Here is a 13,856-nt window from a genome sequence, read left to right as displayed (position 1 = left end):
TTTCCCCAGACAATGTCAGGATTTGTTCATCACCAGTGTCTTTGTTATGTCACTTAAAAGGTCGTCATTATAAAACGCAAGATTACAAGCAGATATGGTTTCGAAATAGTGATTTTACTGACGCCTGCAGCTGAAGTGTGTTACACATTATTTCGTCCATTCATTGCGCATGCGACCGTGGACATCCGCTCTTATTTTCCGCCATCTTCCACTTCGGTTGTGCGCCCATTGTTCATACAAGCTGATCACGGCTGGTTTGCACAGTCAGCGACTGAGGTGATTTGTGCCCTTTTTTATAAATACTCCTGTAAGTCTGCATGAACTGTATCAAAAAGTGACATATTTGGAAAGTGCTTGTGTATCCCTCAAAATACCATACACTGATTACTCTCGCAGGGCGCGACCTACGAAAACATGATGATGATGATGGACGACGAACAGCCCAAAACCCTGTAAGTAACTAACATTAACGCGGGCTGGCTAGCCAAATCAGTTCAGTAGCTAGCTACTTTACATGTGTCTATAATAAAGTATGTTCCAGCGTATAAAAACGTCCATGTACTCATGTCTTGTTATTTATCGATGTGTGACCATTATTGATGTAGATGGTGTTACTCAGTCGGGCCAGTCCATGGCTCGAGATTGTCAGAACACATAACGTTAGTTGGCTAGCTAGTTGCTCGTTCGCTTTCGCCGAAACGAAAACTAGTTCTAGTTAGCTAACGTTAGCTACCTACGTCTCAAAATACTAGCTATGTATATATCGTTCTAACCAGCTGACTACTAGCTAGTTACTTGATATTGATTTGATTCACATGTCCATAACATAAATTAGCTACTGCTGTTACTTTTAACGTTACCGTCTTGTCAAAGCAGCAATCATTGGCTAACTTTCAGCTAACAACGTTACTTTCGTGGCAAATATGCAGAGACAGGCGTGTCATCCACTAATTTGTGCCCTGTCGTCAGCCAATTTGCCCAGTATTACATTTATTCGGTAACAAATGATGTTATGGACTTATTGAGTTTAATATGATAGCTAGCTGGCTAACTAGCTTACATCCACACATTCCAACAAGCAAGGGACTGCGCGAGGCCCAACTCCAAGGGTCATGCAATGCATGCCTTTCTACCGGCTGCTGGGGATGATAGCCACGTCAACGACAGCCAGGTTTTTTTGGGGACGGCCAGAAGTTGCTTTAAACAAAATATGCGTCAAACGCAAGGGTTAGATAAGGTTAGTTGACTCAATGAAGTAACTGTCTACTGTTCTGGCTAATTGTAAGTGCAGCAGTGCACCCTACATTTAGCTTCCCTAGAAGAAGTAGCTAAACTTGCTTAGAACCTCCTAGTCACGTGCTTGTTTTTCTCTCCAGGTATGTAGGGAACCTGTCTAGGGATGTCACTGAGCCCCTCATCCTACAGGTTTTCACACAGATCGGCCCCTGCAAGAGCTGTAAAATGATTTTTGATGTGAGTATTCCTGGACCCAAGAGAGAATTTGTTTGATATTGATCGACTTCTTTATTGTCATTGGTAACTGTCTAATGAGAACATGTGTCTAATGCTGTTGACAGACCTTGCTTTGGATTCAATGAGTGTGGTTACATGCACACAATGTAATTATTGTGGATATTTGGATTAATATATTAGTTGCTTGATTATGTTCATTATGTCACCATGTTGTTTTTGGGAAGCATATTTGTATGTGAAAACTTGTAAGACTCTTATATTCAATTGTTCCGAACACACTCGCTCTAAAGAGGGAGGCTTGCTCGGCTGGGGCAAGCACATACGCAGATCAAACGCAGCAGGAATCCTGAATTTAAGGTGTTTACATGTCCTAATGATTTGAAAGATTGGTTAAAAAAAAAAAAACTGGTTTTAATTGCTGTATGCTTACTTGGTTTTGACCTTATGCTGATTTAAGATAAGCAGAGTAAGGTGTTTATATGACTTGCATAATCTGCCTACTGCCATGATCAGTTTAATATCGTGTTATTAGTGTGCATGTAAACATACTCATTGTAACTCTTGTTGTTCTCTTACAGACTGCAGGCAATGATCCATACTGCTTTGTGGAGTTCTATGAACACAGGCATGCTGCTGCTTCGCTGTCTGCCATGAATGGACGTAAAATTATGGGTAAGGTAAGCTATCGTATCTACAAGCTGAGTTGGGATGGGTGAGTTATGGTTGCAGAAGTTTGAGCAACCAGTAGGCAAAAACTATGAGGATTAGCTGTGTCAGGCAGTGAGTTCCTCAACAATGTTGAAATGGCAGTCATGAATTGATTTACTTTGTGAGAATGGCTTATTCCGACTTCCCGTCCACAGGTAAGTACTTTGATTCCCCAGATTAAATGAGACCGAAAGATGTTATCTGATTCCAAATATAGGCCTAACCACCACAGTTGGTTCCAATGCTGACTACCAGGCATGTTTGTGTATAATATCTATGATCCTATTGTGCCAAATATGGAGTAGGTTAGTTCTGTTGTATGGATATCAACTGCATTTCTGTCTTAGTGGTTGATTGACTATATATTAGAGATGAAAATGTTCTTGACCCATCGCTGTTTTCTTTTACAAAACCAATCCGTATGCAATTTTTTAAAAATTGAACTGTTATTTAACTAGGCAAGCCAGTTAAGAACAAATTCTTATTTACAATGACAGCCTACCTCAGCCAAACCCTCACCTAACCCGGATGACGCTGGGCCAATTGTGCGCCGCCCTATGGGACTCCCGATCACGGCCGGTTGTGATCACTAAAACCATTTCAGTACCTTTTCCAGACTCACAGCTTCACAATACATATAGGGTCTAACCTCAGGAGAAATATATATTCAGGGCCAATTATTTTATCCTCAACAGGTAATGAAGGACCATTTGATGAGTAATACAAGTTGATAATGTCACTGGTTTTTAAATCCTTTGTTACGTGGACCTATTACTCAGTAGTTTATAGTCCACTTGTTTATGGAGTGCACAGTTCTTCCATGTTCTGTTCTCTGCTTGTCACGGCATTGAGATTCACTCTGCGTTTGGTCAGGTGGCTCATTTGTTTCACAGACGGCACCACAGAAACTGAGGTAGTAATATAACCCACTGGATCTAAATTATATAAACATCTAGCTTGCTTTATTGGCATGGGAAACATATGTTTACATTGCCAAAGCAAGTGAAATAGATAATGAAGAAAAGTGAAGTAAAAAAAATTAACAGTATACATTACTCACAAGTCCCAAAAGAATAAAGACATTTCAAATGTCATTATGTCTATATACAATGTAATGATGTGCAAATAGTTACATTTGACCTGGCAACAGGTCACAAATCGTTTTCGCTGTGATTGCACACTGGTATTTCACCCAATAGATATGGGAGTTTATCAAAATTGGATTTGTTTTCAAAATCTTTGGTTTGTGTAATCTGAGGGAAATGTCTCTAATATGGTCATTCTCTCTCTAGGAGGTTAAAGTCAACTGGGCCACAACGCCAAGCAGTCAGAAAAAAGACACAAGCAGTAAGTGCCCAGCTACCTTATCAGTCAGTCCCATAGGAAAGTAGAGGTTCTCTCTGTAAATGTTGTCTTCCACACCATAGAGATACAAATACATCTCTATATGGGCAACTGCACTTTAACAGAATGATGGCGAGACTCAGAATTTTCACTTTAAAATATATGTAAAACAATTATTGCAAAATTTAACAAACCATACAACTCTATGCACAAGGACTACTTCGAACAATTTCCGCTGAAGATTTTACAAAACACATTTACTTGAAGAACAGTGCAGATGCAAAGTTTGGTAAGAGAATTACGATTTGTGTGGTTTGTGCTGTCATTCTGTTACCAAACTTAGCTTCTGCACTGTTCTTCAAGTAAATGTGTTTTAGAAAAATGTTCGTTGATCATTGTTAAATGTAGTCATTGTGCATAGAGTTGTATGGTTTTAACCTTGCAGTCATTGTTTTTTTGTTTGACATAAACTCATCCAAAAAAAGAAACGTCCTCTCACTGTCAATTGTGTTTATTTTCAGAAAACTTAACATGTAAATATTTGTATGAACATAAGATTCAACAACTGAGACATGAACTGAACAAGTTCCGCAGACATGTGACTAACAGAAATGGAATAATGTGACCCTGAACAAAGGGGGGGGATCAAAACTAACAGTCAGTATCTGGTGTGGCCACCAGCTGCATTAAGTACTGCAGTGCATCTCCTCGTGGACTGCACCAGATCTGCCAGTTCTTGCTGTGAGCTGGTACCCCACTCTTCCACCAAGACACTTGCAAGTTCCCAGACTTTTCTGGGGGGAATGGCCCTAGCCCTCACCCTCTGATCCAACAGGTTCCAGAAGTGCTCAATGGGATTGAGATCCGGGCAGAACACTGACATTCCTGTCTTGCAGAAAATCACGCACAGAACAAGCGCTATGGCTGGTGGCATTGTCATGCTGGAGGGTCATGTCAGGATGAGCCTGCAGGAAGGGTACCACATGAGAGAGGAGGATGTCTTCCCTGTAATGCACAGCGTTGAGATTGCCTGCAATGACAACAAGCTCAGTCCGATGATGCTGTGACACACCGCCCCAGACCATGACAGACCCTCCACCTCCAATCGATCCCGTTCCAGAGTACAGGCCTCGGTGTAACGCTCATTCCTTCAACGATAAACGCGAATCTGACCATCACCCCTGGTGAGACAACTGCAAGTTGTCAGTGAAGAGCACTTTTTGCCAGTCCTGTCTGGTCCAGCGACGGTGGGTTTGTCCCCATAGGCAACGTTGTTGCCGGTGATGTCTGGTGAGGACCTGCCTTACAACAGGCCTACAAGCCCCTCAGTCCAGCCTCTATGACTATTGAGGACAGTCTGAGCACTGATGGTGAGATTGTTCGTTCCTGGTGTAACTCGGGCAGTTGTTGTTGCCATCCTGTACCTGTTCCGCAGGTGTGATGTTTGGATGTACCGATCTTGTGCAGGTGTTACGTGGTCTGCCACTGCGAGGATGACCAGCTGTCCATCCCGTCTCCCTGTAGTGCTGTCTTAGGCGTCTCACAGTACGGACATTGCAATTTATTGCCCTGGCCACATCTGCAGTCCTCATGCCTCCTTGCAGGGTGCCTAAGGCACGTTCTTGCAGGGACCCTGGGCCTCTTGGTTTTTTCAGAGTCAGTAGAAAGGCCTCTTTGGTGTCCTAAGTTTTCATAACTGACCTTAATTGTTTACCGTCTGTAAGCTGTTAGTGTCTTAACGACCGTTCCACAGGTGTGTGTTCGTTAATTGTTTATGGTTCATTGAACAAGCATGGGAAACAGTGTTTAAACCCTTTACAATGAAGATCTGTGAAGTTATTTGGATTTTTACAAATTATCTTTGAAAGACAGGATCCTGAAAAAGGGACGTTTTCTTTTTTTGCTGAGTTTAGATTTTAAAGGGAAAAATCAGTCGTTCTGCATCATTCTGTTAACATGGAATTGCTCATATCTCTCAATTTCTTCACAATGTGCTGCATCCAGCAAGGAGTCACAATTGTTGTCTCATGTCCTCCCAACAGATCATTTCCATGTCTTTGTTGGAGACCTCAGCCCCGAAATCACAACAGATGATGTCAAAGCTGCCTTTGGCCCATTTGGGAGGATATCGTATGTACCTTACAAACAGTCATGTCTATCTGCTCTATTACAGGGTTACATTGAATAGCTTAAAAGTCCTGAAGAGTAATTGGTGTGATAGCAGTCAGTAGTTTGTTTATATGGTCACATTACTCCTTCTTATTGAGTGAATGGTGTGTTTCTCCTCAGGGATGCTCGTGTGGTCAAAGATATTGCCACAGGGAAATCTAAAGGCTATGGTTTTGTCTCTTTCTTCAACAAGTGGGTAAGTGTTACAGATGGATGTAATCACTTATGGGGGGGTCATAATAACTCATAATGGAAGAGTTTCCTGTAAATGTAGTCAACATTATCCTTCGGTATTTTGGTGTGCAGATGGGTCATATGATGAATTTCTCTTTTACTACCCACAGGATGCAGAGAATGCCATTCAGCAGATGGGTGGCCAATGGCTAGGCGGCAGACAGATCAGGACCAACTGGGCCACTAGAAAACCCCCAGCCCCTAAAACCACCTATGAAAGTGAGTCCAGGCAAGATGGGCATTGGTTTCCAGTGCATTTGTCATTGAGAAGAAATGTTAGGGTTTTATCTTACAACTATATTCTCTTTTATCCTCTAACACTGGTTGAGTTCAGAGGACAATGTCATACATTTTACTCCATTGTGTGGTCAGTGGAGTCCCTAAGATATTATTTTGTTGAATGGTAATGTATTTATTAACTTTCATTCTCCTGTTCCCAATAGCCAACACCAAGCACCTGGCCTTTGATGAGGTAGTGAACCAGTCAAGCCCCAGTAACTGCACTGTGTACTGTGGGGGAGTCAGCACCGGTCTAACAGGTTGGTAGTCTGTCATTCAACTGTTTACTTTCTGTGGTGTGAGTGAGAGAGGATCAGGTCTTTGACATGCCTCCCTCCTGTTTTTCTAGAACAATTGATGAGACAGACCTTCACCCCCTTTGGACAAATCATGGAAATCCGTGTGTTCCCAGACAAAGGATATTCCTTTGTGAGGTATGCCATGAGATCAAAAATTGCTAAACCTCTGACAAAGACTTAGTATCATTGAAATACAATTTTCTGCATATGTTTCTGAGTACCTAGCACCATCTTTTGACTCCTCTCTGTTCAGGTTTAACTCTCACGAGGGAGCAGCCCATGCCATTGTGTCTGTGAATGGTACTTCGATAGAGGGACATATGGTGAAGTGTTACTGGGGTAAAGAGACCCCGGACATGATTAGCTCTATGCAGCAGGTTCAGCAAGTTCCCCAGGTATGAAGCAAGAGCCAGAGGATTCCACTCATCGGCATAGCTTATGCACAGCTTACGCACGCATGCATACACAGGCACACACTCTTACACTGTTGTCCTCTCTCCCCTGCAGCAGAACAAAGTGGGCTTTGCAGCCCAACCCTATGGCCAGTATGCACAGTGGTATGGCAATGCCCAGCAGATTGGCCAGTATGTCCCCAACGGGTGGCAGGTACCCACCTATGGTGTTTACGGCCAGGCCCAGGCCTGGAACCAGCAGGGTTTTCAGTAAGTACACAAGGACATCTGCAGGGCTCCCCTCCCCTCCAGCAACAAGGGCTGCAGCTGAATGTCTGAGTGTCCTCGGCTGGGCTTCCCAAGGACAGCTAGGCTCCAGCCCAGTTGCCTGCAGCTCTGGCCAGGGGAAGGATGGAGCCAAAGATGTCCTCTAACCTTCACCCTCGCCACCATATCCAGCTTATGAGGACAAAGACAAAAAGACGCATTTAAAAAAAGATATAATCAAAGATTTCGTTTGTGATTTATTGGTCAAGATAACAGCAATTTCATCCTTTTTTCCCCCATCTGAGTTTGATCCTTTTTTAAATTTTTATAAAAAGAGCATTAATTAATGTCCTTTTGGCCTTTCAAAATGGCCACTATTCTGGGTCTATTTGGACTTGTCGCCAGATGAGTGTCCGCTCAATGAACTACATCGTCCTAGACAGTGAGGAAACTGGGATTGTTGAATACACAGAAAGGGACCTGCTGCCCTGCCCTCTGAAGCTTTTCCCAGTGCAGAGGGATACATCTTAGTGTGCACGTGTCACATCCACATTATTCCTTTTTTTTAAGTGCCATGTCATCTTTAGTTTTTACTCTATGAACTTTAATTTGCCCTTAATTTGTTGAATAGGATTTTTTTTTCTTTTTTCTGAGTTAAAAGACATTGCTCCTTGAAATGGGATGTTGTATGAATTTGTGTTGGTAGATTATAGCTACATTTGAAATATGACTGGTCATTTGCTTGTCTCGAATTGGGTTTGACAACAATCTTGTTAACAGCTCTTATAACAGGAGAAACATTGATAATGAGTTTACCACAGCAGTGTTTTTTAGTTCTTGTTTTTCTCTAATCTAGAGAACCAAAGAATGGAGTAACTTGGAATAATTTGCTGAAATCTTAAATCTTGCTGTTTTGGAAATAGAAATTGCAGAGTAACTTAACTAGATTGTATGTAAACATCCCACAAATTGTGAGGCAGAGTCCATGCAAATATTTTAATGAGGACATAGTAGACTACATAGAAAAATAGTTAAGTAATAATGCCTGGGAATTATAGTTGACAACTCCTGACAAGGGCTGTTCTGAGACTGATTTTAGGATTTAAAACAATCTGTCTGAGCTACAGGTTCTCTTCTAACTCTTACTACATTGAGCTCATCAGTCACTGTTGCCAATACCTGATGTACTGACCGTTCAAATGTTAACTTTTCCCTTCAGGTATTTGTTACATAATGGATGTTGCTAAAGATTTGATCAGGAAAAACCTAAGTCATGAATGAGGTTTTGGCATGAAACAGTCACGTTTTTGTTATTCATTTGCAGTGTTACAGGATTCAGGGATGAAGTTTGAAATTCAACTTCAAAGCCAAATTGAAACGCAGCTAGTCCCGCTTCAGCCGCTCTCTGCAACATTGACCCATTCCAGCAACTTCGGGTTGGATACGAGGAGTCAAGACACATGCAAACATATTTTATGTAAAGCTACACCAGTTGATCATGACTAATTTAATACACTGAGCCTATGCTCTGTCTGCATGCCCACACTCACAAATACCATCCTTCGCCTGGTTTCCCTTTTCAATATCAAATCCCTTTCTCTCCCTACCATATTCTCGGCTGTCTTAGTTTTGTGCTGATCCTCTGACATACCCTGACCTTCGTGTTCTCGCACATTCTCTCAGCTGGCGCTTGCTCAGTTTATTTGTTGTGTGCTTTCTGCTTGATTCCCAAATGCCCCCCCCCCCCTTTCTATCAGGGTCCTGGACAAAAGTAGAGCACTATAAAGGGTGCTGTTTTGGATTAAGCCTGTCTTGCCGCTGTTGCCTCTTTAACCTGCTGGCGTTTTTTTCTCTCTCCCCCATTTGCAGTCACTTATTGGCCAGTGCTGGGTGGACAGGCGTGAGTGCCCTCAGTAATGGTGGGGTTATGGAAGTTACACAGGGATTGAATGGGAGTACGCTAGCAAACCAGGCCAGTATGGGAGCCACAGAATACCCCACACACTGATGATGGGGGGGTGTAGTCAACTTTTTACTAGTTACTGGAGCACCACAGGGATCTGTGTTATATCTGTCTCTTGTGGCAGACTAAGACTTGTTGGTACATGGAATTTGAAGGGGAAGTTGACCTCTGCTAAAGCTCATGAAACTGATTTCATAGGGGGTTAAGGGGAGCCATGGAGGACTGGAATAAACCACACCGATATTATGTTGCCCTTGTTAGATGTACTGTACATGGCCAGTGCGGTACCATTTTAAATTAATATCACTCAAGAAGAGACTTTAGGATTTGTGCCATTGTTGGTATGTTTACAGTGTCTCAAACCCATTTTCATAAGGACTTGAACAGTCAAAATAAATTGCTTTTGATTTAAGATTAATAATCCATTTAGAGTTTGATGCAATGAATCATGTAAAAAGTAACGGATCATTACCCATTTTATTACTTAAACCAAAAAAACTGCACTTTTTCCCTTGCATTTTGTTTTCAATTCAACCAATTGCAGGGATAGATGCCACTGCTTTCTTTCTGTAAGGGCAGACAATTATTGCGCAGTATTCTCTTGTTTTTACAAATTGGATTTCGAAGAGGTTTCTTTTTGCATTCCACCTTTCCCCTTTATTTCTTTTGGATGGCCTCCGCATTTGCTTAATGTGTAAATAACCATACCTTGATTTCAAGCTGTATAAAGGAAAATCCAAATGTTCACTAAGGGAGCTTGTTTGCTTTCTTTGTTTTGATAACTGAAGAAATTAAACACTATTAGTAGCAGCATTATCAAATGCATATCCATGGTAACTGGCATAGTGATACATGTACATCCAGGAAGGGTAAAGACAGCATTGCTATGCAGTGCAAAAATGAACACAATTTTTACTTTGAATAGTAATTCTGTGCATAAATTGAGTTTTCTGCCATTTTCTATGAAGTAAGATCAGTATTTTTTTATGGAAAAACTCAAATGAATCTGAAATGTACGCTGTTGCCCCTTGAACATGTTTTAATACCAGCGGGACCAGACCCGTTGTGTTGCCTTATAGAGTTGGTTGCTTTTAACGGACACAATATCATTAAAGATTGGGCAGTGCCTACAGACATTTTCAAAACTTTTGTTTTGAAAAGTGTTTTACTCTGGGGTTTGATAATGTTTCTGCTACTGTAATAACCAATGTGTTCTTGCTTTGTCCAATTAAATCGCTGATGTGCAAAAACAATTTTCTGTGTCCTGTTGGACTAGTTTGAATATTTTCCACTCTACAAGTATTTTAAGTGCCTATAAAACTTGTTTTTATTATAGAGATTGAAGTGTGATACGATCATTACAACCAAATCACACATTGAGGGGTGTAAGGGGCATGGGGAACATACAACTTGAATATTTGCTTCCTTTTGTTATTGTGGTTCTTGTAGTTGTACCACAGAACAAGGAGATGTGTTTCACCAGATGTATAAATCTGAAGCAGGTTGAAATCTCCACTCCTCACTAAACATGGTTTGGAAAGAGCCATTGATTTGGGGTTATATGTCATTGGAGGAAGCCAAGTTCTGGCAGTGGGAGAGAATGGAGCAAGATGGGACTGTGCTGACATGCTTATTTTCTCAGCGAAGAAAAGCCCGATTTCAGGTTTCTGTTCTCAACTAAAATGTGTTTCTAACAGAGCGCACTAAGTTTTGTAGACATGACCCATTGCCAAAGTTTCTGAAAATGTTGTTTTACAAGGAGTGCAAGGGGCAAATTGAGTTATTCAACAGGCACACAGAAAGCGTTCCCAAAAGAAAATATACAAGTACGTGACAACAGGAACTTGCTCACCTCCTTGCTTGTTCTGCCCACTATTTATTTTTTATTTAACTTGGAAAGTCAGTTCAGAACATTTCTTATTTACAATGACAGCCTAGGAACAGTGGGTTAACTGCCTTGTTCAGGGGCAGAACCACAGATTTTTACCTTATCAGCTCAGGGATTCGATCTTTCGGTGACTGGCCCAACGCTCTAACCACTAGGCTACCTGCCGCCCCACTATGCTTAATTTGCTCCCTTTGAAAACGACACAGATGAACTATCTTGGGTTAGTTATAAATATAACCCAATATGTTTTATAACTAACCCAAGATAGACCAGAGCCTGGTAGGCCCAAGATAGGCCACACAAGCTCACCGAATGGGAACGCCGAGTGCTGAAGTGTGTAGCGTGTAAAAATCATCTGTCCTCGGTTGCAACACTCACTACCGAGTTCCAAACTGCCTCTGGAAGCAACATCAGCACAATAACTGGTCATTGGGAGCTTCATGAAAGGGGTTTCCATGGCCGAGCAGCCGCACAAAAGCCTAAGATCACCATGCGCAATGCCAAGCGTTGGCTGGATTGGTGTAAAGCTCGGACTCTGGAGCAGTGGAAACGCGTTCTCTGGAGTGATGAATCACACTTCACCATCTGGCAGTCTGAAGCACGAATCTGCATGTGGTGGATGCTAGGAGAAAGCTACCTGCCCGAATGCATAATGCTAACTGTAAAGTTTGGTGGAAGAGGAATAATGGTCCAGGGCTGTTTTTCATGGTTCGGGCTAGTCCCCTTAGTTTCAGTGAAGGGCAATCTGAACGCTACAGCATACAATGACATTCTAGATGATTCTGTGCTTCCAACATGGTGGCAATAGTTTGGGGAGGGCCCTTACCTGTTTCAGCATGACAATGCCCCAGTGCACAAAGCGAGGTCCATACAGAAATGGTTTGTCGAGATCGGTGTGGGAGAACTTGATTGGCCTGCAAGGATCCCTGACCTCAACCCCATAAAACACCTTTGGGATGAATTGGAACGCCGACTGCAAGCCAGGCCTAATAGACCAACATCTGTGCCCAATGTCACTAATGCTCTTGTGGCTTGAATGGAAGCAAGTCCCCGCAGCAATGCTCCAACATCTAGTGGAAAGCCTTCCCAGAAGAGTGGAGGCTGTTTTAGCAGTGAAGGGGGGACCAACTCCATATTAATGCCAATGATTTTGGAATGAGATGTTCGACGAGCAGGTGTCCAGCCACATACTTTTGGTCATGTAGTGTATCATACCCCCAAAACATGCTAACCTCTCACCATTACAACAACAGTGGCGGTTTGCATTTTTGGGTGGGTATGATATTTGTGCGTCTAACTTTCTCACTAATTATGATTCACGATTCATTCAGGGTTATCTGTAATCATGGTAGCATCCACATTCATGTGGAACTGTTTAGAAACGTTCTATTCTTATTTACAATAATAGTGACTTCAAAATGACACAATAAATTATTTGCCATTCAAGAAAATAATTGTAAACATCGTAATTTTGATCCCCTAAGTATTTGAATGTATTTTTTAAAGCAGAAAGGGACAGCACAGGGGGATATAGAAATTATAGTGGCCTAGACAGGGCTCCATCCCCTGTCACCAGGCAGTATGACAGGGTTCCTGTGTGGCGCAGCGGTCTAAGGTACTGCATTTCAGTGCAAGAGGCGTCAGTACAGTCCCTGGTTTGAATTCAGGCTGAATCACATCTTGCCGTGATTGGGAGTCCCATAGGGCGGTGCACAATTGGCCCAGCAACGTCCGGGTTTGGCCGGGGTAGGCTGTCATTGTGAGTACGAATTTGTTCTTAACTGACTTGCCTAGTTAAATAAACTGCTATATGAGACTCTGACACAGTGTGCTACTTTTGGTCAGAGCCCAAATAAGGGCATAGGCAATTACTGCCCACTGAATCTCTTTTGCCATTGTGCTTTACAGCAGAATGGAGGCCGCTGGCAGAATCTGTACAGAGAGGGCCTCTACAATGAGATCTACACAGAGCACCTGTCCGCCTCCTTCATAGGGATGTCCTTCGCTCAGGCCAACCAGTCAGTCTATGTCCGCTAGTGTGGAGACATAGCTATAGAGAGACATATGATCTAATCAAATAGCCTAACTGACCTATGTCTGTCTGTCTGTCTGTCTGTCTGTCTGTCTGTCTGTCTGTCTGTCTGTCTGTCTGTCTGTCTGTCTGTCTGTCTGTCTGTCTGTCTGTCTGTCTGTCTGTCTGTCTGTCTGTCTGTCTGTCTGTCTGTCTGTCTGTCTGTCTGTCTGTCTGTCTGTCTGTCTGTCTGTCTGTCTGTCTGTCTGTCTGTCTGTCTGTCTGTCTGTCTGTCTGTCTGTCTGTCTGTCTGTCTGTCTGTCTGTCTGTCTGTCTGTCTGTCTGTCTGTCTGTCTGTCTGTCTGTCTGTCTGTCTGTCTGTCTGTCTGTCTGTCTGTCTGTCTGTCTGTCTGTCTGTCTGTCTGTCTGTCTGTCTGTCTGTCTGTCTGTCTGTCTGTCTGTCTGTCTGTCTGTCTGTCTGTCTGTCTGTCTGTCTGTCTGTCTGTCTGTCTGTCTGTCTGTGTGTGTGTGTGTGTGTGTGTGTGTGTGTGTGTGTGTTTCCTGAAGCTGAGGTTGTTGTTGATTAGGATTGAGTTTCAGAGTGGAGACAAATAATTCAGGTAAGCAACTACTACTACTAGTAGTATTAACAATAGTAGTGGTGGTAGTAGCAGCAGCGTAGTAGACAGATTTATAATGCTTATTTCATTATTTGACACATTGACTGTGGTTTTGTGGAGGGCTGTTGCACACCTGTTAAAGATGCTTTGTTGTTTCTCAGTTGTTTCTCAATCCTCCCAGCCACATCAAAATAAAGCTGTGGACTCTG

At 42.5% G+C, this 13,856-nt stretch overlaps 1 protein-coding gene across 2 annotated transcripts; it reads left to right on the top strand.

Annotated features, from left to right (window-relative positions):
* Nucleotides 1-166: 166 nt before the first annotated feature.
* LOC129826548 (cytotoxic granule associated RNA binding protein TIA1-like) lies at nt 167-10,381 on the top strand. 2 transcript variants are annotated; one of them, XM_055887416.1, is made up of 12 exons: nt 167-276; nt 397-452; nt 1,377-1,473; nt 2,052-2,150; nt 3,474-3,528; nt 5,568-5,655; nt 5,815-5,890; nt 6,039-6,147; nt 6,372-6,467; nt 6,557-6,641; nt 6,760-6,901; nt 7,014-10,381. In XM_055887416.1, the coding sequence occupies exons 2-12, from the start codon at nt 415-417 to the stop codon at nt 7,170-7,172; spliced, it is 1,044 nt and encodes a 347-aa protein (XP_055743391.1). In that variant the 5' UTR covers nt 167-276; nt 397-414; the 3' UTR covers nt 7,173-10,381. The 2 variants fall into 2 exon arrangements, with proteins under 2 accessions (XP_055743391.1, XP_055743392.1); XM_055887417.1 differs by having other exon boundaries at nt 192-307.
* Nucleotides 10,382-13,856: the final 3,475 nt, after the last annotated feature.

Source organism: Salvelinus fontinalis, chromosome 28 (assembly GCF_029448725.1).
Source record: "Salvelinus fontinalis isolate EN_2023a chromosome 28, ASM2944872v1, whole genome shotgun sequence".
NCBI classification, from domain to species: domain Eukaryota; kingdom Metazoa; phylum Chordata; class Actinopteri; order Salmoniformes; family Salmonidae; genus Salvelinus; species Salvelinus fontinalis.
Note: the sequence above shows the minus strand (reverse complement) of the source record. Positions and strands in the feature narration are given on the sequence as shown.

Excerpts from the sequence above, each read along its gene's own strand:
- LOC129826548 (XM_055887416.1), top strand. The coding sequence starts at position 415 with ATGATGATGATGATGGACGACGAACAGCCCAAAACCCT. Across the intron at positions 1,474-2,051 it reads GCTGTAAAATGATTTTTGAT|ACTGCAGGCAATGATCCATA; the intron begins GTGAGTATTCCT and ends GTTCTCTTACAG. Across the intron at positions 5,656-5,814 it reads GGCCCATTTGGGAGGATATC|GGATGCTCGTGTGGTCAAAG; the intron begins GTATGTACCTTA and ends GTTTCTCCTCAG.